Raw genomic sequence first — 22,741 nt, forward strand, 5'->3', positions numbered from 1 at the left:
AGAGGCCCTCTGAGCGTTGTGGTGTCTCTAGGTCTGGGTCTGAGGGTCGCAGCAGAAGGAAGCCAGCTGGCCCAGCACGTCTCTGCTGTGAAGGCGACTGGGAAAGGCACAAAGCCAGACACACAGGTGTCAGGGATACAGACAGAGACGGAGAACGAGACAGGCAGCCTGGTGACATTCAGCCCAGACAGAAAGACAGCACCACTGAGACAGTAAAAGCTGAATACAGTACACACCTCTGAAAGTTGTAGAATAAATACTAGTTTAACATTAGAGTTAGTTCTTTAGTAATTTCTTTGAGAGAAAAAGATAATATTTGAACGAGGACAACATGTTTTATTGTAAGAATGATCTAGCATTGGGTTGGATTCTGTGTCTAGTCCAGTTAAATCAAAGTTGATTGATTGTGCACACAGTTTAGCAGATTTTATAGTGCTTAAAGCCAAATGTTTATGTTACTAGCTCCTTACAACGCAGTAAAATGTCAACAAATACACAAATAATCAAAATTAAAAATAAATAAAACATCTTTAAATGTCAGAATGAATCCCAATTAACCCACATGGTACTGTAACAGTAATCCACATGCAATTTAGTCATTAGAAAATATTGGAACATTGATGTGTATAATAAGATCCCCTTTGATGTTGTTTCTCTAGCTGCATGTCTCTGAAGCTATCACTACGGCTCTGGAGGACGTGGAGCGAAAACAAGAGGAAATGTCAACCTGGAAATTAAATAATTCAGAGGACGCAAGTATAGCAGCTGAAGGTAAACTTTTTTTTATTTTTTACCCCTTTTTCATGGTATCCAATTGTCTCATCGCTACAACTCCCGTATGGGCTCGGGAGAGACGAAGGTTGAAAGTCATGCGTCCTCCGATACACAACCCAACCAAGCCGCACTGCTTCTTAACACAGCGCCCTCCAACCCGGGAAGCCAGCCGCACCAATGTGTCGTAGGAAACACCGTGCATCTGGCAACCTTGGTTAGTGCGCACTGCGCCCGGCCTGCCACAGGAGTCACTGGTGCGCAATGAGACAAGGATTTCCCTACCGGCCAAACCCTCCCTAACCCGGACGACGCTAGGCCAATTGTGCGTCTCCCCACGGACCTCCCGGTCACGGCCGGTTACGACAGAGCCTGGGCGCAAACCCAGAGTCTCTGGTGGCGCTGCAGTACAGCACCCTTAGCCACTGCGCCACCCGGAAGGCCCTGAAGGTAAACTTTTAAGGAGGCTTGACAATGACGCAGAGACACTTTCATTGAGTATTGGCTTGAAATGTCACTCCCATTGGTTCCTTCCCTATATATGTCACTCCCATTGGTTCCTTCCCTATATATGTCACTCCCATTGGTTCCTTCCCTATATATGTCACTCCCATTGGTTCCTTCCCTATATATGTCACTCCCATTGGTTCCTTCCCTATATATGTCACTCCCATTGGTTCCTTCCCTATATATGTCACTCCCATTGGTTCCTTCCCTATATATGTCACTCCCATTGGTTCCTTCCCTATATATGTCACTCCCATTGGTTCCTTCCCCAGGCGCTATTGTTTCTGTTTCATGTCCGTGTTTCTTTTGTATTATGTTCCGTTTTATTTATTTGAAGGTATCTAGCTGGTTTATGTTAACTTTGACTGTGTTGATGAAAATGACAGACCTTTCAAAAGTTGAATACAACATTATCAGCAAGTGACTTGACAGCGATTTAGAGTTGTTAAACGGAGTGACGAGTGTGTTATGTTAATATTGTCAAAATTATGCTTGTATAACAACCTTCAGAATTGTTTATTTTTATTTTTAATAATGAAATATGCAAAATATGCATGCCAATATATTAGGCAATTAAGAGTAGGCAAAGTGAAGGTGTAAGGCGACAATTATTTCAAATGTTTTACCATTGCAAGATTTGATGTACAAGTCACATTCACCGTGGTTCTCTGGAGCGTTGGTTATTCCACATACTTGCTACAATGTCAATCAGCGTCATCACTATCTTTCCTTTGCGGTACCTCAAGCTGTCGTGATTACCAGCTGAGATAAACTTTTTAGGAGTTGATTTTACTCCTGGCTCAGAGTTTGTCAGAGCACTGGCTTAGCATCACCACCAAAAACCTACGCTGAGCTGGGAGGTTTTTGTTGTCTTAAAACAGGTTTTGTGATTCATCTCTCCAGAGAACCTTTCTGAGATGCCCTCACCTACTCATTTGTTTAAATTTCCCTGTAGACAAATTGACGATGGCGCTATCAGAGATCCAGAGTGTTCTGAATGTTGTGCTGGAGAAACAGCAGGCGGAGAAAGATGACCTCACCAAGAAGTACAGGTCTGGAAACGACACTGCTTTCTATTGCTTCACAACATCTTGAGTTTCAAGTTTATGATGTTTTGCACACACACACACACACACACACCAGCATCCTGAGTGTGATGTTTATCAAGCTCTGCTGTGTGACTCAGCTTATTGGTGAGTCAGTGACTAAAGCAAACAGTGGGGTGCATAGAATTAAAGAACAGAAAGGATGACCTTCTTGTCGTGCGAAAGCATTTTGCAAAGCTTAAACCTCATCATTAATAATTCTTAATTATGAAACCTCATTATAAAACATGGATTATGAAACCTCATTATAAAACCTCATGTGTTGCGGCGTCACTACAGCCTGGGGTTCTATCCCACAAACGGCTGTGAACCGGAGTCCCATTGGGCGGCACACAATTGCCCCAGCGTCGTCCAGGTTAGGGGAGGGTTTGGCTGCGGGGCTTTACATGCAAATTAGAAAATTAAAAAAGGTAAAGCAGACATCCACCTCAAACCTGGCGTCAAACTGCATATAAAAATAAAACCTAATATAACTCAAACAGAAAGCATTTGCATTTTTGCGCAGTCCAGGCAGTGCTGAGAGGGATAGTTTGGCCTGCTATTTGTTCTGGTTCTGGTTCTCTAGCGACTCCTTGTGGCGGGCCGGGCGCCTGCAGGCTGACCATGGTCATCAGTTGAACGGTGATTCCTCCGACACATTGGTGCAGCTGGCCTCCAGGTTAAGCGAGCGGGTGGTAAGAAGTGCAGTTTGGTGGGTCATGTTTTGGAGGAAGCATGACTCGACTTTTGCCTCTCCCGAGCCTTTTGGGGAGTTGCAGCGATGAGACAAGATCGTTATCACGAAGGGGGAGGGTAAAAAAATAAATATACATATAACTCATTAAAACATTATTAAACCTCATTATAATCTGGCAGCGTGATTTAATTTGAAACAATGTGCGTTATAAAGAGGCAGCTAGATGGTGAAGTGTGATTCATCCCTCCAGAGAACATGTTTTCACTGCTCCAATAACTGCTCAGTCCAATGCCGGCGAGCTTTACACCACTCCAGCCAGCGCTTGGTATTGCGCGTGGTGATTTTAGGCTTGTGTGCGGCTGCTCGGCCATGGAAACACATTTCATGAAGCTCCCGACAAACAGTTATTGTGCTGACGTTGCTTCCAGAGGCAGTTAAGAACTCAGTAGGGAGTGTTTCAAACGAGGACAGACTATTTTTACTCACTTCAGCAAATGGCGGTCTTGTTCGGCTGAGCCATTGTTGATCCTAGGCGTTTCCACTTCACAATAACAGCACTTACAGTTGACTGGGGCAGTTCTAGCAGTGCAGAAATTTGACACACTGACTTGTTGGAAGGGTGGCATCCTACAACGGTGCCACGTTGAAAGTCTCTGAGCTCTTCAGTAAGACCATTCTACTGCCAATGTTTGTCTATGGAGATTGCATGGTTGATTTTCAGCCACACCTGTGCCAAATCCACTAATTTGAAGGGGTGTCCACATAATTTTGTATATATAGTGTATCTCTGTGGGGGTCAACATGTATTAGGGTCAGTACTGTAAAGGTTCATTATGAGTTATGAGTTTATTATGGGAAGAGTTGAGCATCCAGGGTTTGTCTCGTAAGGGTAGATACATTCCTAAAATACTTTGTTGTATGTATAATACATGGATAAGTTATTCTCCTTCAACTTCTCTTCATCCTCTTCTTCTTCCTTCTCCTGTTCCTCCTCATCTTCCTCTTCTTCTCTTCCTTCTCCCCCATCTTCCTTTCCTCCTCCTCGTTCTCCTCTTCTTCTTCTCCCCCTTCTTCCTTTCCCTCTCCTATTCCTTCTCCTCCTTTCCTCCTCGTTCTCCTCCTCTTCCTCCTCCTTCATTTCTTCTTCTCCCTCCTCGTCTTCCTTCTCCTTCCTCCTTTCCTTCTCCTCCTCGTCCTCTCCTCTTCTTCTTCTCCTGCAGGATAGCGTCAGACTCGTTCCGGCAGGGAGTGCTGCGTAGTCAGCTGACTTCGTTGGCGTCGCGTCAGAAGAGGCTGCTGGGTATCCTCCAGAAGCAAAGCGACTTCAAGCTCCAGCTCCGCACCCGGAAGGGCCCGACCCTGACTCAGCACTCCCAGACAGGGAGAGATCAGAACATCTCCCACTCATCAACCACCACTTCCAGCCCTGCTCCCTCAGAAAGGAGCCTCGCAGGCAACCAGGAGGGGAGCCACGCTTCCCCCTTGTTCAGCTCTACTGGTAGTCACGACAACCGAGACAAACAAGAAGGTAGTAGCCAGACATCTCAGGTAGCGGCGCCTCGAACACATCCAACACAACACCGGGATGACAACAACAAAAACAACACTACCTTTCCATCACAACAAGGAAACAGAAACAGCAAACCACAACATGGAAACACCCCTGACATGGGAAGCAATGTGTTACAACAAGGGACGGCCAGTGATGGAGAAGAGAACAGGAAGTTGATCAGGCTCATCAAGAGAGGGGTCATCACACCAGGAGAGGATGTACTACAGCTGATGTGGAGGGTGAGGCAGGGCTGGGGGCAATTCCATTTAAATGTAATCAATTCAGGAAGGTAAGTTCGATTCACATTGTCCTCGTTGTTTTCGATGAGGAACGTCATACACAGTATATATTTCGTTAGAAAGGTCAATTTAACATTCATATAAAATCATATATTTCCTAATATTTCAATGGAATGGTTTAAATGATATGGCCATATTCTGTTCTGTCTTCCAGGGCTGTGTCCACCAGGCGTCTCTGCTCCTAGAAGGCTGGATCAGAGACAGCGTCACGGGCAGAGAGTTCCAGGCCCCAGAGCTCTGGGTAGCAGCTATCCTGGGAAACAACATCCCTGTTTCCTCAGCCTACGCCTGGGACAAGGTCAACACTACACAACAGTCTTCCTGAGTCCTCTATGAGGAAATGCACTAAAACACACCTAGTGCTACGCAAAGACTACAAACACATTGATCATTTAATGTGACAAATCTTAGAATATTTTGCACTGCATTTCCTTGACTTGCATACCTTGCTGAAAATTATGTTCAGGTAGCCTAAAGTTAGTTCTCTTTCTCCCCACCTAAAAGTGTTTGTTGCTTTGGGGACCTTTGCACCCCTGTCTGGAAATTAATCTAGGAAAGACTGCGCTGTCCAGAGCCCAAGCTAGTAGAGAAGTTTGCCCCAGTGCTTGAAATGGATTTGAAATAGGTGTTGGTACTTAATTTGGGGTGTAAAACCCAACGGTCGAACATAGCAAAACACATCACATTCTGGAGAACCGGTACAGTGTTTTGTTACTAAAGTTTTCATAAGAAAAATAATGAAGTTGACTCATTCCTAATGATCTGGCTGAGTTTCAGTTTGTTCTGTGCTTATTTATTTGGTGTAAATATTTACTTTGGAAACGGAAACAGATCTAGTATTTGGATTTATCTTGATCTCTTTTGACCGTGATCATATCAAAACCTTCTCTGTTACATAAGAAGAAACACACACAAAAACACTTGCCAGGATTGTCATCATGTTTAATAAACTGTAGAACTGTTGGCTGTCGTGGTCAACATACTGAATCTTATCTGATTCTAGGGCGTGTCTGCTGTCCTAGACTTGTTGGTGCATTGTGGGCCGTAGAGCTGAATGTTGTCTTGGCTGACGAAGGCTGCTATGTGGTACATTGAAAGAGGATTGCTTCATGAGATAGACATAACCATCTATAGATTTATAGTGATTTTATTATTGATTTCAAGGGGATAGCTGAATCACAGCTAGAGGGCAGTTAGAGGACAGCTGAATCACAGCTAGGGGACATTTAGAGGACAGCTGAATCACAGCTAGGGGACAGTTAGAGGACAGCTGAATCACAGCTAGGGGACATTTAGAGGACAGCTGAATCACAGCTAGGGGACATTTAGAGGACAGCTGAATCACAGCTAGGGGACAGTTAGAGGACAGCTGAATCACAGCTAGGGGACATTTAGAGGACAGCTGAATCACAGCTAGGGGACATTTAGAGGACAGCTGAATCACAGCTAGGGGACAGTTAGAGGACAGCTGAAGCACAGTTAGAGGACAGCTGAAGCACAGCTAGAGGACAGCTGAAGCACAGTTAGGGGACAGCTGAAGCACAGTTAGGGGACAGCTGAAGCACAGTTAGAGGACAGCTGAAGCACAGTTAGGGGACAGTTAGAGGACAGCTGAAGCACAGCTAGAGGACAGTTAGAGGACAGCTTAAGCACAGTTAGAGGACAGCTGAAGCACAGCTAGAAGACAGCTGAAGGACAGCTAGAGGACAGTTAGAGGACAGCTGAAGCACAGCTAGAGGACAGCTGAAGCACAGCTAGAGGACAGTTGAAGCACAGTTAGAGGAGAGCTGAAGCACAGCTAGAGGACAGTTAGAGGACAGCTGAAGCACAGCTAGAGGACAGTTAGAGGACAGCTGAAGCACAGTTAGAGGACAGCTGAAGCACAGCTAGAGGACAGCTGAAGCACAGATAGAGGACAGCTGAAGCACAGTTAGAGGACAGCTGAAGCACAGTTAGAGGACAGCTGAAGCACAGATAGAGGACAGCTGAAGCACAGATAGAGGACAGTTAGAGGACAGCTGAAGCACAGTTAGAGGACAGCTGAAGCACAGTTAGAGGACAGCTGAAGCACAGATAGAGGACAGCTGAAGCACAGTTAGAGGACAGCTGAAGCACAGTTAGAGGACAGCTGAAGCACAGCTAGAGGACAGCTGAAGCACAGCTAGAGGACAGCTGAAGCACAGCTAGAGGACAGCTGAAGCACAGTTAGAGGACAGCTAAAGCATAAGAAGATAGACCCTCCGCTCTGCACTCGTTCTCATTCGTAAAAAAAAAAGTTTAATTAAAAAGCTTGGAAAGCAAAAACACACACACACACAGAGAGAGGGTAAAGGCATGGATATGTTTACAATAGCTATGTAATGGTTATGGAAGATGGAAGGGCTTTATCCTGGATGGATGGATGCTCAGGGATTAAATGGTGTTAAAGGGGGGTCTGCTGTCAGTCATTGGTTCAGGTAACCCACAGTAGCCTCTCTCTACATATATAATGCAAAGGTTTACATCTATAAAACATTAACCCATTGTTGTTGCCTCCATCGGTTGTAGATTGATTGTGTCACTCTACTGTCTTGTCAGTGTGCCATGGTCACAGTGGCCTGGTTATATGCCACATTAAATGTGGTGGGAGAAAGTAATGCACTTGTGTTGGTGCTCGCTCGCTCGTACACACACACACACGTACACACACACACGTACACACACACACATAACACACACAACACACACAACACACACACACACACACACATAACACACACACACATAACACACACACACATAACACACACACACACACACACATCTCCTAAATAACATTACAGAGTTTCCAATTCTTGAAATGGTTTGGAAACCCTTGTCTTTGTTTTGACAGGTGACGTACAGAGACAGGTCTCTGTCTGGTTACTTAATGGGCATAGTGGACGTGACAGCCCCAGCAGCAGCATCACAGAAGCCTGCCGAATCCACACACTCCTCTGCTCAGCCTCAGGATGTCCCCTCTGCAGGGGCACCTCTCTCAGGTCTGTCAGTTGATGATTATCCTAAACAGCCTGCTGTGACAGGTTGATTATCCTAAACAGCCTGCTATGTGACAGGTTGATTATCCTATACAGCCTGCTATGTGACAGGTTAAATATCCTAAACAGCCTGCTATGTGACAGGTTGATTATCCTATACAGCCTGCTATGTGACAGGTTGATTATCCTATACAGCCTGCTATGTGACTGGTTGATTATCCTATACAGCCTGCTATGTGACAGGTTGATTATCCTAAACAGCCTGCTATGTGACAGGTTGATTATCTTATACAGCCTGCTATGTGACTGGTTGATTATCCTATACAGCCTGCTATGTGACTGGTTGATTATCCTAAACAGCCTGCTATGTGACTTTTTGATTATCCTAAACAGCCTGCTATGTGACTGGTTGATTATCCTATACAGCCTGCTATGTGACAGGTTGATTATCCTATACAGCCTGCTATGTGACAGGTCGATTATCCTATATAGCCTGCTATGTGACTGGTTGATTATTCTATACAGCCTGCTATGTGACTGGTTGATTATTCTATACAGCCTGCTATGTGACAGGTTGATTATCCTATACAGCCTGCTATGTGACAGGTTGATTATCCTATACAGCCTGCTATGTGACAGGTCGATTATCCTATATAGCCTGCTATGTGACAGGTTGATTATTCTATACAGCCTGCTATGTGACAGGTTGCCTAGTGTCTCTAACTCTTACTGGCTGATGTTAACTATCATTGTTGTTTCCTCTGAGAGAGTGAGAGGAAGGGAAGGGAGAGAGAAGGGGGGGGGAGCAGGGAAAGATGGATGGAGAGAGAAGGGGAGGGAGGGGGGGAGCGAGAGAGAAGGGGAGAGAGGGGGAGAGGGATGGAGAGTGAGAGGAAGAGAGAGAGAAGGGATGGAGAGAGAAGGGGAGGGAGGGGGGAGCGAGAGAGAAGGGGAGAGGGATGAAGAATGAGAGGAAGAGAGAGAGATAAGGGATGGAGAGAGAGAGAGAGAGAGAGGGGTGGAAGGGAGAGGGAGGGGAAGAGAGAGGGGGGAAGAGGGGGAGGGAGAGAAAGAGAGGGGGGGGGGGGGGGACCGAGAGAGAAAGAGTGAGGGGGAGAGAGAGAGCAGCTCAACAGATAGAGTGTGACCGCTGAATCATGTCTTCTATCTTTCAATCATTAATAGGTCTAGACTTGAGGCCTAGGCTATAGTGCACCTGCTGAAGAAACACACACACACAACCTGGTGATGGGATGCAGGAACACACACACAATGGGAGTAGGAGAAATATGTCAATGAACATTACAGCGTGTGAATTTTACGGCTGGGAACGATTCATTGGTCTAACTCTCACTTCAGAGTTGCCGATAGAGAATAAACATGAGTTTTGAATGAATTCTGTTTTTGTCTCACTCTCTACAGAGTCATCGGCAGTACTCAGAAATATAATGCAAATCAAGTCGATCAGATTAATTGGTGATGAGGAGTTTGTGCCCCATCATATAATGGACCGCTACTGGGACAGTCTTACACAGACACACACTGACGACTGGCTGTTTTAAACTCTTTATTCCCCATGGAGACACTGAGGACTCATATTAATGTGTGATTCATTGTTATCAATGTTATTATTCAAGATGTACAAGTGGGTGTTTTTAGAATTAACTCTTTATCCCACAAAGAGAACTGAACACTCTAGGGCAACTGATGTTATAATTAAGCGATAAGGCACGAGGGGGTGTGTTATATGGCCAATATACCGAGGCTCAGGGCTGGTCTTAGGCACGACGCAATGAAGAGTGCCTGGACACACCCCTTAGCCGCCATATACCACAAACCCCGAGGTGCCTTATTGCTATTATAAACTGGTTACCAACGTAATTAGAGCAGTTAAAAGTAAATGTTTTGTCATGCCCGTGGTATACGGTCTGATATACCACGGCTGTCAGCCAATCAGCATTCAGGGCTCGAACTACCCAGTTTATAATAACCCTTATATTCTCACTAATGTTATAATGTGATGTTTTAAAAATGACTGTTATTTGAACACTTATAAATGTTATGATTGATTGATATTCAAGCCAATCAAAGTGGTTCTATGACGTCACCTTTATAGGTTAATTTTGTTCTTCCCACGGTTGTGTTTTTCTCCCAAGTGTTGTTGTTGTGAAGCCTAATTGGTTATTGTGAAGCCTAATTGGTTATTGTGAATCCTAATTTGTTATTGTGAAGCCTAATTGGTTATTGTGAATCCTAATTGGTTATTGTGAATCCTAATTGGTTATTGTGAAGCCTAATTGGTTATTGTGAAGCCTAATTGGTTATTGTTTTTGTGTAAAGTAATTCCATTGTTATTGGACTTTATCTAGACGGCCACAATTACAGCAAGTTTTCTTTTCTTAAGTAAACCATAATTGGATATTATGTTATTGTTAATTGACAGTAAACAATAAATATATATATATATATCTATAAAGTGTTTAATAAAGAAAATGAAGTAATTGTTAAATGTGTCCATTTGCTTATTATTTATGAGTGGTGTCTGGTCTGCCTCAGTTTGAAGCATCTAAGAAAGATGTGAAACATAAAACTCAATGTAATTTTCCGTAGTTCGGCCGGTGTGTGTGTGTGTGTGTCACTGCTATGAGTCAGTGCCAGGAGTGGGTGGAGAACTTGACTTTCGCTCGTGTCTCCGTGACTGCCTGCAGTGTGTGTGTGTGTGTGTGTGTGTCTTCTCCCTCTCCCTCACTCTGCCACACCTCCCCTCCAAGCCATCGAGCGCCAGAGGTCCGGAGAGAGAGAGAGGGTAGAGACAGACAGGACTCATGACTGTGCTGAATTTCCCGAATCAAGTTCCTTCACAAATGTAAGTATTTTTCTATGTCCTCTGCCTTTGTAAGTATTTGTTGTGCTTTACAGTAATAGTCTGTGATTGACAGATAACATTTTTTACCCGGAGCAAACTAAGGTCTCCTCTACGGCAGATGCTTAAAGTCTTGTATACCAAAAGATGTATAATATTTTTGGACGGACAAAGTTTTTCGGTGAGGAGAGGGGATCATTTTTTAACCACCTTCATTTCCAGGTTATTCTGACTTTTTGTATATTCTTGTTTTGCTTTAGCAGTACAGTAATAGATATTTTTGTCCGACGTTACGTTTTGCCTGGCATGAATGTTTAATTTGACTCAAAAAGTGATAAAACATTGATTACTAGGAGCGCTGTTTAGGTTAGTCAAGTATGTCGCGAGAGTGCTTTTAGCTTACTGAAATATAGGTTTATGTGACTTACGTTCCTGTAGTGAGAATGTGTATTAATATCTGTACTACTAGGTTATAATTAAAGACACATGTTACTGCTGTGTGTTTTAATTTAGAATTAAAGATGAATGTTACTGCTGTGTGTTTTAATTTATAATTAAAGATACATGTTACTGCTGTGTGTTTTAACTTATAATGTAATTCAATGACTTTTGAATGACTTTTTAACTTGTGTGAGTGTATTGTGTAGCGTAAAACACTTTTTCTTGTCTCTGTAGGCTGTCTAGTGAGACTTTGGAAAACTTTTTGATGGCACGTAGTAGAAACTCAAAGACGTCTTTAGCGTGCAAGGTATGTCCTTTTTTTGTTTTGATATGAATACTGGTCTATTTCCCTGCTGTGTTTATTTAAATATTGGGCTGTCAGATTCCAATAGTTTAAGAACACAGTATATCCTGTTCCGTGACAGTACGGTACATTAAAGGACCTTTTTCCACGAGTGTGTCTCTGCACGTGCGCACGTTGTTGCGCGTGGCATGGCACAGAACTGTTACATGAACACGATACCCCCCCCCCCCCCCCCGTATAAATATGTCTTAATGCATGTATGTTATCACACAGCTAATATAGATCATATTACTGTAGAGAGAGACCATAATGCCTGTATGTTATCACACAGCTAATAGTCATTTATGTCATGTTGTTGCCCCCTGGCTACAGAATAAAAACTATGTGCTTAAAGATGCACTGTGCAGAAATCTCTCTGGCATTTCCATGTTGCTAAAATTCTAATAGTTCGACAAATTTCAGTTTGTGACATAATAAATAAGTATAATGTAGAGATTCGTTCTACCATCTAAACCACGGTGAAATATATTTTCAACCAACAATATTGTATTTTCAGCTGTTTGAAGCTGGTGTACAAAACCGAAAGTAAAAGATGCTAAAATGAAACTTAAGAACGGAAACGTAAAACTGGTGCACATAGAATTGATCTAACGCTTCTTAGACTTGCTTTCGATGACAGATCTATAACTCATATTTCTACGTGAATTTGGTATGTCGCCCAATTAGTTACATATTGCCACTTTAAAAGAGTAACTTTCATGATTTACATTTTTATTTTATTGAAAACCAGATGTTGTAGGCTTAGTTATAGAGAAACACGTCAATTCTGGTCTTTATTTTGACAGTTCATTGCAAAACTGATACATTTTGGTATTTGAGTAGTGAATCTAGCTCTTGTTGCCTGAAGCGCAGCAGTTCCCAAACTAGGGGTTGCGGCCCCGTGTAGGGTCAGCTGATATGAAAATGGGGTGGAGGGAGAATTTCCATAATCCTGGTAAAAAAAAATAAATACAAAATATTATATTGTCTGTCTCTCAAAATCATTGTAATGAGATTAACCTTACAAATCTAAATGAAGATTAGTAAAAATGTAAGAGTTTCAATTCAACTACAGAGCGCCCTTGGATCCTGGCAAAAGGCCACACTTGACCTTTCAACTTGAATCATTCCTACAGTGAATGGCTAAGCAGCTACGGTATGAAACCACATACTATTGCAGAGATTTAATATTACAGGCCACCATTGATATGATAAAAACAATGTGTGGGGAGGCAGAGGCACAGCAATTCACATCTACACCTTTGTCAGAAAACACTGTGAAACTAAGAATGTATGCTATAGCTAGCATTCAAGAAGAAACTGACTGAATGGCTCAAAAACAACCCAACCTTATGCTCTCCAAATGGACGTTAGCTGTGAGGGCCGAGATGCCCATGCATTGACTTTAGTTCGATACTTCTCGGGGGATGCTATTCGTGAGGACATATTGTTCTGCCTCACGATTACCGAGCAAGAAACGGATGTTCAGTGTGCTGCGTTATTATATTGACGAAAATATTCATGGGATCGAATGGTGGGCTTTTGCACAGATGAGGCTCCATCGATCATAGGACGGCAGGCAGGCCTCTGCACTCTAGTTATGAATGTGTGTCCCTCTGCCATATGGACACATTGTATGATACACCCTCTGAGCTGTAATGGGTTCACCGAGAGCAACTGGCGGCAAAAGAGCTGAGCGCAGAACTCGGAGATACGCAGCAGGTAACATCGATTGTAAACTACATCGCTAAACTTTTTGGAGATATGGGATCAGAGCAGGACTGTTCTATTTCACTTGTCTTGGTGGTTATTGAGGTGAAGTGTTTAAATCTTTTTTTGAATTGAGAGAGGAACTGTGGTCATTCACAATGGATGTAAAAAAAAAAAAAACAGACTTAGTTGACTTTCTGTGTAATTAAAATAAAATGTGTCTCCTTGCCTATGTAACAGACATATTTTGTGAAACTGAACGCAAGCATGCAGGGGAAATACGAAACAATTCTACAGATGAGTGACCGAATCAGCGAAATCCGTTTGACTGTGATCCTGGCTCAGTTGACATCCCGGTAAGTGGAATCGAACAGCTGGTCGAGCTGTCACGTGGCCGAATGCGTCAGCCCATGCATTCACGGGTCACTATGGAGGAAATTCGGTTCCTGACTCAAAGGGAATACTGTGCCGTCTCCCTCCGAGCATTACAAGGAATGGTATGCTGATTCAGCGCTGTCTGCATTAAAAACAAATATTGACCCAGGTTGGATATGACAGGAGAGATGAGGTTCTCACTGTCGACCACGCCCCTGACTTTGTGAAGCTCCGTCGCAACATCCATCAAACCCCATCTCGTTAGTGGTGGTGAAATAAGATGTTCAATTGACTCTCGTAGCCCCACATGAAACGTATATGATGGTGAGTTGAGAATACAATCAGAAATATTGTTAGAATGTTTTGCAATTGACTGTCATAGCCGCAATTAAAGAAGTAAACATTCTTTTTTTTTTCACATGGTTGTGGTCGTCAGAATTTTCAGATATCAAAATGGGGTCCTAGGCCAAAAAAGTTTGTGAAACCCTGCCCTAGCGCTTCAACTCTACCATTGAAATCGTAATGTAGAGGCACCTTGAGACGGTACCCCTCCCTACCTCATCTCAATGTAGGGCTTCGGTGTTAAATACACTCCCTTCTAGACAGTGGTGTAAAGTACTTAAGTAAAAAATACCTTAACCTAAGTCGTTTTTTGGCGTTTCTGTACTCTACTATTTATATTTGTGGCAACTTTTACTACACATCTATGTGGTTTTACGAAGAGGAATAAAAAAAACATGTAGGCTTTGAGGATTATACATTTATATTCTTAGCTACATCGGTCGTAACAAGAAATCGACTGTGGTAATGTTAACTCGCTAACAGTTGGCTCATATCGTAGGTCAGTGGCTGTGCGTTTCCCCCAATCTTTTATTTACAGTATCCATCCAGTTCCCCACACGTTTATAATTCTGAAAAGTGAAAGCCTATCTGAGAGGGGTCGCCCTGGTAGTAGTTGTAGGTCTTTATACAGTACCAATCTGTGAGTTAATTTGACCATTGTGAAAAGAGCTACTGTGTAAATACTGCAAATGTGGATTGAATTGAGCCCCTATTCTTAAATTTTCAAGGTGATGATTGCACTTTTCTTCCCTACACAATTGCAAGTGGCAATCGATGTCAGGAAGGAGCAGCCTTACCACAGTGAGCTAACTGTCCACGCAGTATTTGCTTGCGATGTACATTATTTAATTATCAGAGCATGTCAGTAGACTTCTGGTAAACTATGTTTACCCCCCCCCCCCCCCCAAAATGTATATTCATGATAAATTCCCACCCACAACTTCTCACCTGAATGCATTTTATATATATATATATATATATATATATTTGAAAGCGTTGGGCAAAGGCTGAAATTGGGTAGTTCACCTAATAACATTTTCTTATTAAATGTATGTTAGTAGCTTAGTGACAGAATACTCTTATGTTTGTTACAGTGCATTTGTTCATTGACACTGTTCCTTCTTCTTCTTCTTCATTCTTCTTCTTCTCCTTCTGCAGAATGAAAATAAGATGTGCCCTGTTCCATAAATTGAGACAGAGGTGCTTCCTGTTGTCCCTGGCCCTGCTGCTGCTGTGTCTGCTGAAGCTGTTCTATGCTAAAGTATCTTTGAGGAACAGCTTCTACATCGAACCCTATGGAATCACAGACCGCTCCTCACAGAACCCCAACCACCAGTACAACATCAACTGCACCGCCATCTACCAACTGGACCCTGTGGAGGTACATTAATAGATTGAATTAATTTGACCATTTTAAATAATTATGTAAAAAATAAAAAAACATTTCAAAATAACTATAAAGGATAAGATGGTGAAGTCGTTTTATTTTTCCGTTATGATCCTTGTGTCAAAGGTAGGGAAGTCCTTGGAGATCAGACGCAAAGTCATAGTGGACTTGGAGGATGACCGCCTCGTGGCTTTAACCTCAGACTGTCAGAGGTACTTGTGCTTTCTGTACACTACTTTTGTAACTTGCCTTTTGTTTTCTATGTATTTATTGTGACTGTTTTTAATGTTGTGAATATTTTGTAAGTGTTTTTCTATGGCTGTAAAGATGACAGCCTAATGGTGATTTTAATAAAGTACTATCGCATCTCTCATATCTTCTAATCTCAGGTACATCGAGACGAGAGGATATGACGTCATCCCAGTGTCGGAAGAGGAGCGGGGGTTCCCGCTGGCGTACTCCCTGGTGGTGCATAAGAACGCTGCCATGGTCGAGAGGATCTTCAGGGCCACCTACGCCCCTCACAACCTCTACTGCATTCACTATGACCAGAAGGTAGGGTCGGCAACCAGGTAGCCTAGAGAAGGTAGGGCCTGCAACCAGGTAGCCTGGAGAAGGTAGGGCCGGCAGCAAGGTATCCTAGAGAAGGTAGGGTCGGCAACCAGGTAGCCTGGAGAAGGTAGGATCGGCAACCAGGTAGCCTAGAGAAGGTAGGGTCGGCAACCAGGTAGCCTAGAGAAGGTAGGGCCTGCAACCAGGTAGCCTGGAGAAGGTAGGGCCGGCAGCAAGGTATCCTAGAGAAGGTAGGGTCGGCAACCAGGTAGCCTGGAGAAGGTAGGGCCTGCAACCAGGTAGCCTGGAGAAGGTAGGGCCGGCAGCAAGGTAGCCTAGAGAAGGTAGGGCCTGCAACCAGGTAGCCTAGAGAAGGTAGGGTCGGCAACCAGGTAGCCTAGAGAAGGTAGGGTCGGCAACCAGGTAGCCTAGAGAAGGTAGGGTCGGCAACCAGGTAGCCTAGAGAAGGTAGGGTCGGCAACCAGGTAGCCTAGAGAAGGTAGGGTCGGCAACCAGGTAGCCTAGAGAAGGTAAGGCCGGCAGCTAGGTAGCCTGGAGAAGGTAGGGCCGGCAGCAAGGTAGCCTGGAGAAGGTAGGGCCGGCAGCAAGGTAGCCTGGAGAAGGTAGGGCCGGCAGCAAGGTAGCCTAGAGAAGGTAGGGCCGGCAGCAAGGTAGCCTAGAGAAGGTAGGGCCGGAAGCAAGGTAGCCTGGAGAAGGTAGGGGAAAATCGGAGGGGATTTGTGCTGACTTGAGGGTTTTTAGTGATGTTTCTGTGTGTAATGGGAAGAGTTGGGTACAGCAGCAGACACATTTCTTGTCTCCTATGTGGATTATTGATAGGCGTCTTCTTATCCTTCTAGTCCTCTCAGAGCTTCATAGCAGCCATGAGGAACCTGGCTCACTGCTTCCCTAACCTCTTCCTAGCCTCCAAGCTGGAGTCAGTGCAGTACGCCCACATCACACGGCTTAACGCCGACCTCAACTGCCTCAACGACCTGTTAGAAAGGTCAGAGGTCAAGTGGAAGTATGTCATCAACCTCTGCGGCCAGGACTTCCCCCTCAGGTAAACCCCCCCCCCCCCCCCCCCCCCCCGGTCTCCCCTCCATACACTTTTACAGATTATTTTACTCATAGTATAATTGTTTTAAGAATGTTTTATTGTCACATACACTGGATAGATGTAATGAAATGGCTCCTCTGGAGCCAATTAGGGTTAAGTGCCTTGCTCAAGAGCACATCGGCAGATTATAGTCCTAGTCCTTATCTGTAGTCTTTAAAAATCGTACTTATAGTCATATACTCCTGAAATGGCACAGCTACTCTGGTCAGCAGTACACGGTATAGTCTTTATCTGTAAAGTCTTGAAAAGCACTGTACAATTGAAACGTTTGATAATGATTATTATCATTAGGTCGAACGGTGAGCTGGTGTCGGAGCTGCAGGCGCTGAACGGTGCCAACATGCTGGAGACCTCCCGTCCCAGCGAGCTGAAGAAACAGCGCTTCCGTTTCCAGCACCAGCTGAAGGACGTGCCCTACGAGTACCGCCGCATACCCGTCCGAACCACACAGGCCAAGGCGCCGCCGCCGCACGACATTGAGATGTTCATCGGCAGCGCCTACTTCGTCTTGTCCCGTGACTTTGTCCTGTTCGTGGAAACCAGCCGGGTGGCGAGGGACTTCCTGGAATGGTCAGCTGACACTTACTCTCCGGATGAACACTTCTGGGCAACGTTGACGAGAATCCCCGGTGTACCGGGAGAGATCTCCCGGTCTGCCCCAGATGTAACAGACTTGAAGAGTAAAACACGTCTGGTGAAATGGAATTATCTGGAAGGGTCTCTGTACCCTCCCTGCACTGGGACTCACATGAGGAGTGTCTGTATATATGGGGCTGCAGAGCTGCGATGGTTGCTGAACTATGGCCACTGGTTCGCTAACAAGTTTGACCCCAAAGTTGACCCAGTACTAATCAAGTGCTTAGAGGAGAAATTGGAAGAGAAACGTAGGCAATGGGGAAACACTGTGAAGAATTGAAAAGGGGAAAAACCATCTGTAAATGAAATGGGATGGGAGAATCAGTTCATTTGTTGGTTTATATGGAAGATCTACCCAGTCTGCAGATGAGGTACTCCAGATCAACTAACTGCAAGGAATAAGTCCAATTCTGCAGTGGCAGGATTTTCTTGTTTTACAAAAAAATAACTTTTATGTCTATTGAATACTAGTTGAACCCCGCTGAAAATGAAATGTTGAAGTTCAAATGAACGGTTCGAATAAAAGGCTTCGCCCAACAGCTCTTTAATGATGTCCAAGATGGACGTTTCAGAGGATAGTGAAACAAGACGATCAATGGCCAAAATATCTACACTGCTAGTTCTGTCACGGATATCGCAAAGAACTTGTCACGTGTTGCAATAACACCTAATGGAATGTCTCATCTTGATACCAGATCCAATGAGAAATGCATGTAGATTGAATAGACAGACGGTCATTTATGTTATTCTCTAGGATGCTGTCACGTAGGTAAAATGCTACACTCTTTACCAAACCAACCATACCAAAGACACTCGACTGTAACAAAACGGCACATCAAAGCTGGATGTCAGGTTTTTATACATTTTCATGGAAACACTTATTTTTTGTATTAGTATTTTAGTATTAAGAATTAGTATTTTAGTATTAAGAATTAGTATTTTAGTATTTATCATCTAAATGATAGTATATATTTGTAGAGAAGGGAGTTTGATACAGCAGTAATGCAACAAGGTTTATATCTCTTAATAAGTATAAATGATTTGTTTCTTAATACATCTATCACTTTGAATAGTTTCTTAAGGCGTAATTCATGAAGTGGTTTTACTTGGTCAGTACATCTTGTTCCCTACCCTAGCTCACTGTCTATCCATAAGTAGGCATACACTAAGACCTATATAGTACCTGAAGTTTTAGGAAGCTTAATGTGATAAGTAGGCTTTGTACTGTATTGAGGTAAGTTCAGTGTTGTGTTTTTGGGGTAGACACACCGTTTATATGCTTGTATTCCCCTCACACTGCCTGCTGCAGTTGTACTTCTTGATACAAACTGGTGTTTTAATCTCCTCTGTGACGACGCCACAGCCCAGAGCTCTGAAGACTGAGGACTCTGCAGCACTAATATACATCAACTCTGCATTGGCCGGACGGGAGGAGACCAGCCACTACAGCTCAGGCTGCCTAGAGTCTGGTCTACACTCTGACTCCTGGCACAGTCCTCAGAGTGGAGTTAGAGAAGAGGGAGGGATGGCTGGAGGGAGGGAGGGATGGGAGGGGTCAAGGAGGGAGGGGGGATAGAGAGAGGGAGAGAAGAAGAAGGAGGAGAGGAGGGAGCCTCTCCTACCACTGGCAGCCAACAAAGTAATGTCTCCCCTCCGGCCTGCAACATTAAACAGATGACACAACTCAGCCCTGCTGCTGTTACCAAGCCAATGCTGATGTAGTCGGAAATGTGATCATTTGTGATGTTATGGAGCTCGTGAATCTTAATATGCCAGGTTACCACAACAAATAATGTAGCAGATAGCAGGACAAGATGTTGGTTTGTGTTGCAGACAGGGCTGGCTGACTGACTGGCTGGTTGGCTGGCTGGTTGGCTGGCTGGTCGACTGGCTGGCTGGTCGACTGGCTGGTTGACTGGCTGGTTGGCTGGCTGGTCGACTGGCTGGCTGGCTGGCCGACTGGCTGGCTGGCCGACTGGCTGGTCGACTGGCTGGTTGGTTGACTGGCTGGTTGGCTGGCTGGCCGACTGGCTGGCTGGTTGACTGGCTGGCTGGCCGACTGGCTGGCTGGTTGACTGGCTGGCTGGCTGGTCGACTGGCTGGCTGGTCGACTGTTTGGCTGGCTGGTTGACTGGCTGGCTGGTCGACTGGCTGGCTGGCCGACTGGCTGGCTAGTCGACTGGCTGGTTGACTGGCTGGCTGGTTGGCCGGCTGGCTGGCCGACTGGCTGGCTGGTTGGCCGACTGGCTGGCTGGTTAGTTGGTACTATGCTCCACTGTGTCGATCAGGTGTCGTCGTCTCATAGTGGGACTCTTAGGCCGCGTCCCAAATAGCACCCAGTTCCCTATACAGTTCCCCCACAGGGCGCTGGCCAAAAGTAGTGCCCTATATAGGGGATAGGGTGTCATTTATAGGGGATAGGGTGCCATTTATAGGGGATAGGGTGCCATTTATAGGGGATAGGGTGTCTGAATGGAGGGATGGTAGAGAGGGTGTCAAATGGAAAACACCTTGTCTCCGGGACATCATGTCTACACACAGTGAGCAGTGATAGAGCTTCTTAAGGCCCTTTGGTTTTTACTGGTTATACAAATTATTGTTTAATAATGGACCAAATTGGACTTCCAGTCATTTGAACATGTAGTATTTCAGGTGATGTCGAACCAGCCATGTTATTTATGGACTGTAATACTAGCTGCTAGCTACCTCACTGCTACATTATTTGTTGTGTGTGACAGCTGAATATTACTACTAATCACGGGAGACTGCTGAGGGGAGGAATGGTATAAAACACATGAAAACCATGTGTTTGATGAGTTCGATATCATTCCATTTATTCCGTTCCAGCCATTACAATGAGCCCGTCCTCCCCAATTGAGGTGCCACCAACCTCCTGTGATGTATCTGCTTCTAAACGATCGTACGATAGTGCAGTATCTCTGATCACCCAGCACTCTCTCAGATCACCCAGCACTCTCTCAGATCACCCTGTAGTCTCTATGATCTCCCTGCACTCTCTCAGATCACCCTGCACTCTCTCAGATACCATGCAGTCTCTATGATCACCCCGCACTCTCTCAGATCACCCTGCACTCTCTCAGATCACCCTGTAGTCTCTATGATCTCCCTGCCGTCTCTATGATCTCCCTGCCGTCTCTATGATCTCCCTGTCGTCTCTATGATCTCCCTGCAGTCTCTATGATCTCCCTGCAGTCTCTATGATCTCCCTGCAGTCTCTCTGATCTCCCCAGAGTCTCTCTGATCTCCCCACAGTCTCTCTGATCTCCCCGTAGTCTCTATGATCTCCCTGCAGTCTCTCTGATCTCCCTGCAGTCTCTCTGATCTCCCCGCAGTCTTGCTGATCTCCCAGCACTCTCCCAGATCTCCCTGCAGTCTTGCTGATCTTCCTGCAGTATCTCACTGCAATATCTCTGTAATCTCCCTGCAGTATCTGTATTCTTAATCTCCCAGCAGTATCTCTGATCTCACTGCAATATCTCTGTAATCTCCCTGCAGTATCTGTAATCTCCCTGCAGTATCTGTAATCTTAATCTCCCTGCAGTATCTGTATTCTTAATCTCCCTGCAGTATCTGTATTCTTAATCTCCCTGCAGTACATGTAATCTCCCTGCAGTATCTGTGATCTCCCTGCAGTATCTGTAATCTTAATCTCCCTGCAGTATCTGTAATTTTAATCTCCCTGCAGTATCTGTCATCTTAATCTCCCTGCAGTCTCTGTCATCTTAATCTCCCTGCAGTCTCTGTCATCTTAATCTCCCTGCAGTATCTGTAATCTTAATCTCCCTGCAGTATCTGTAATCTCCCTGCAGTATCTGTAATCTTAATCTCCCTGCAGTCTCTGTCATCTTAATCTCCCTGCAGTATCTGTAATCTTAATCTCCCTGCAGTATCTGTAATCTCCCTGCAGTATCTGTAATCTCCCTGCAGTATCTGTAATCTTAATCTCCCTGCAGTACCTGTAATCTCCCTGCATTCTCTCTGATCTCCCTGCAGTATCTGTAATCTCCCTGCAGTATCTGTAATCTTAATCTCCCTGCAGTATCTGTGTCTAACAGTTGTTAAACTGAACATTAACATTACGGTAGAGTATTGATTAATGTACGCGCACACACACACACACACACACACACATACAGGCACACGCACACACCCACAGGTTCCCAGATAAACCGTACATTAGAGTATTGATTCACGAGGAGACAAAGGTCGTTAAAAGGTCTCTAATTGGCCCCCAGGTGATCACCAGACAGGAAACAGCTGGTGTGAAGCTCACTGATTGGTCTGGTAATGGAGGGGATTCCCCCATATTTCTCTAATGTAAAGGTCCCTGAGCCATAAAAACATCCTGGTCACAGACTTATTTGTGCTGACCATAGGAGTTGGCAAAACAGCACAAACAAATTTGCTACCACTAAAAGACTAGAGATATAGCTAGTTTACCAAGGTGACAGTAGAACCAGCACTAAAGAATGGTTGCCTTTAACAACAGAGACCGATGTACTGCACACCACCTTTAAGCTGTTTCAGGTGCAGCAGGAGTCAAATGCATAGAAAGAGAGAGGGGGAGAGAGGAGAGGTGTCATGCATAGGGAAAGAGGAGAGTTGTCATGCATAGGAAGAGAGAGGGAGAAAGGAGAGGTGTCATGCATAGGAAGAGAGAGGGAGAAAGGAGAGGTGTCATGCATAGGACGAGGGAGAAAGGAGAGGTGTCATGCATAGGAAGAGGGAGAGAGGAGAGGTGTCATGCATAGGAAGAGGGAGAGAGGAGAGGTGTCATGCATAGGAAGAGAGAGAGGAGGTGTCATGCATAGGAAGAGAAAGAGGAGAGGTGTCATGCATAGGAAGAGGGAGAGAGGAGAGGTGTCATGCATAGGAAGAGAGAGAGGAGAGGTGTCATGCATAGGAAGAGAGAGAGAGGAGAGGTGTCATGCATAGGAAGAGGGAGAAAGGAGAGGTGTCATGCATAGGGAGAGAGGAGAGGTGTCATGCATAGGAAGAGAGAGGAAAGGTGTCATGCATAGGA

General features: G+C 44.7%; 2 protein-coding genes across 4 annotated transcripts; both read left to right on the top strand.

Moving 5' to 3' along the window:
• The first annotated feature begins 2,189 nt into the window (after positions 1-2,189).
• LOC110536414 (uncharacterized) lies at positions 2,190-10,437 on the top strand. Its single transcript, XM_036936408.2, has 5 exons — positions 2,190-2,330; positions 4,281-4,851; positions 5,066-5,209; positions 7,784-7,931; positions 9,351-10,437. The coding sequence occupies exons 1-5, from the start codon at positions 2,245-2,247 to the stop codon at positions 9,488-9,490; spliced, it is 1,089 nt and encodes a 362-aa protein (XP_036792303.2). The 5' UTR covers positions 2,190-2,244; the 3' UTR covers positions 9,491-10,437.
• Positions 10,438-10,602: 165 nt separating this feature from the next.
• On the top strand, positions 10,603-18,772 carry LOC110536415 (beta-1,3-galactosyl-O-glycosyl-glycoprotein beta-1,6-N-acetylglucosaminyltransferase 4). Of its 3 annotated transcripts, XM_036936409.2 has the most exons (7): positions 10,603-10,794; positions 11,467-11,539; positions 15,161-15,383; positions 15,516-15,601; positions 15,779-15,944; positions 16,802-17,004; positions 17,353-18,772. In XM_036936409.2, exons 3-7 carry the CDS (start codon positions 15,162-15,164, stop codon positions 17,975-17,977), a joined length of 1,302 nt encoding a protein of 433 aa, XP_036792304.2. In that variant the 5' UTR covers positions 10,603-10,794; positions 11,467-11,539; position 15,161; the 3' UTR covers positions 17,978-18,772. The 3 variants fall into 3 exon arrangements, with proteins under 3 accessions (XP_036792304.2, XP_090047324.1, XP_036792305.2); XM_090191198.1 differs by lacking the exon at positions 10,603-10,794 and having other exon boundaries at positions 11,467-13,641; XM_036936410.2 differs by lacking the exons at positions 10,603-10,794; positions 11,467-11,539 and adding an exon at positions 13,526-13,984.
• Positions 18,773-22,741: the final 3,969 nt, after the last annotated feature.

This window comes from Oncorhynchus mykiss, chromosome 11 (assembly GCF_057628025.1).
Source record: "Oncorhynchus mykiss isolate SJ-2025 chromosome 11, ASM5762802v1, whole genome shotgun sequence".
Lineage (NCBI taxonomy): Eukaryota > Metazoa > Chordata > Actinopteri > Salmoniformes > Salmonidae > Oncorhynchus > Oncorhynchus mykiss.

What these genes read in the sequence shown, in the direction of transcription:
- LOC110536415 (XM_090191198.1), top strand. Translation starts at nt 13,553, where the DNA reads ATGCAGGGGAAATACGAAACAATTCTACAGATGAGTGACCGAATCAGC. An exon ending in TTAACCTCAGACTGTCAGAG is followed by an intron (nt 15,602 to 15,778) that starts GTACTTGTGCTT and finishes TTCTAATCTCAG; the next exon opens with GTACATCGAGACGAGAGGAT. An exon ending in GGCCAGGACTTCCCCCTCAG is followed by an intron (nt 17,005 to 17,352) that starts GTAAACCCCCCC and finishes TATTATCATTAG; the next exon opens with GTCGAACGGTGAGCTGGTGT.
- LOC110536414 (XM_036936408.2), top strand. Translation starts at nt 2,245, where the DNA reads ATGGCGCTATCAGAGATCCAGAGTGTTCTGAATGTTGTGCTGGAGAAA. An exon ending in TACTACAGCTGATGTGGAGG is followed by an intron (nt 4,852 to 5,065) that starts GTGAGGCAGGGC and finishes TCTGTCTTCCAG; the next exon opens with GGCTGTGTCCACCAGGCGTC. An exon ending in CAGCCTACGCCTGGGACAAG is followed by an intron (nt 5,210 to 7,783) that starts GTCAACACTACA and finishes TTGTTTTGACAG; the next exon opens with GTGACGTACAGAGACAGGTC.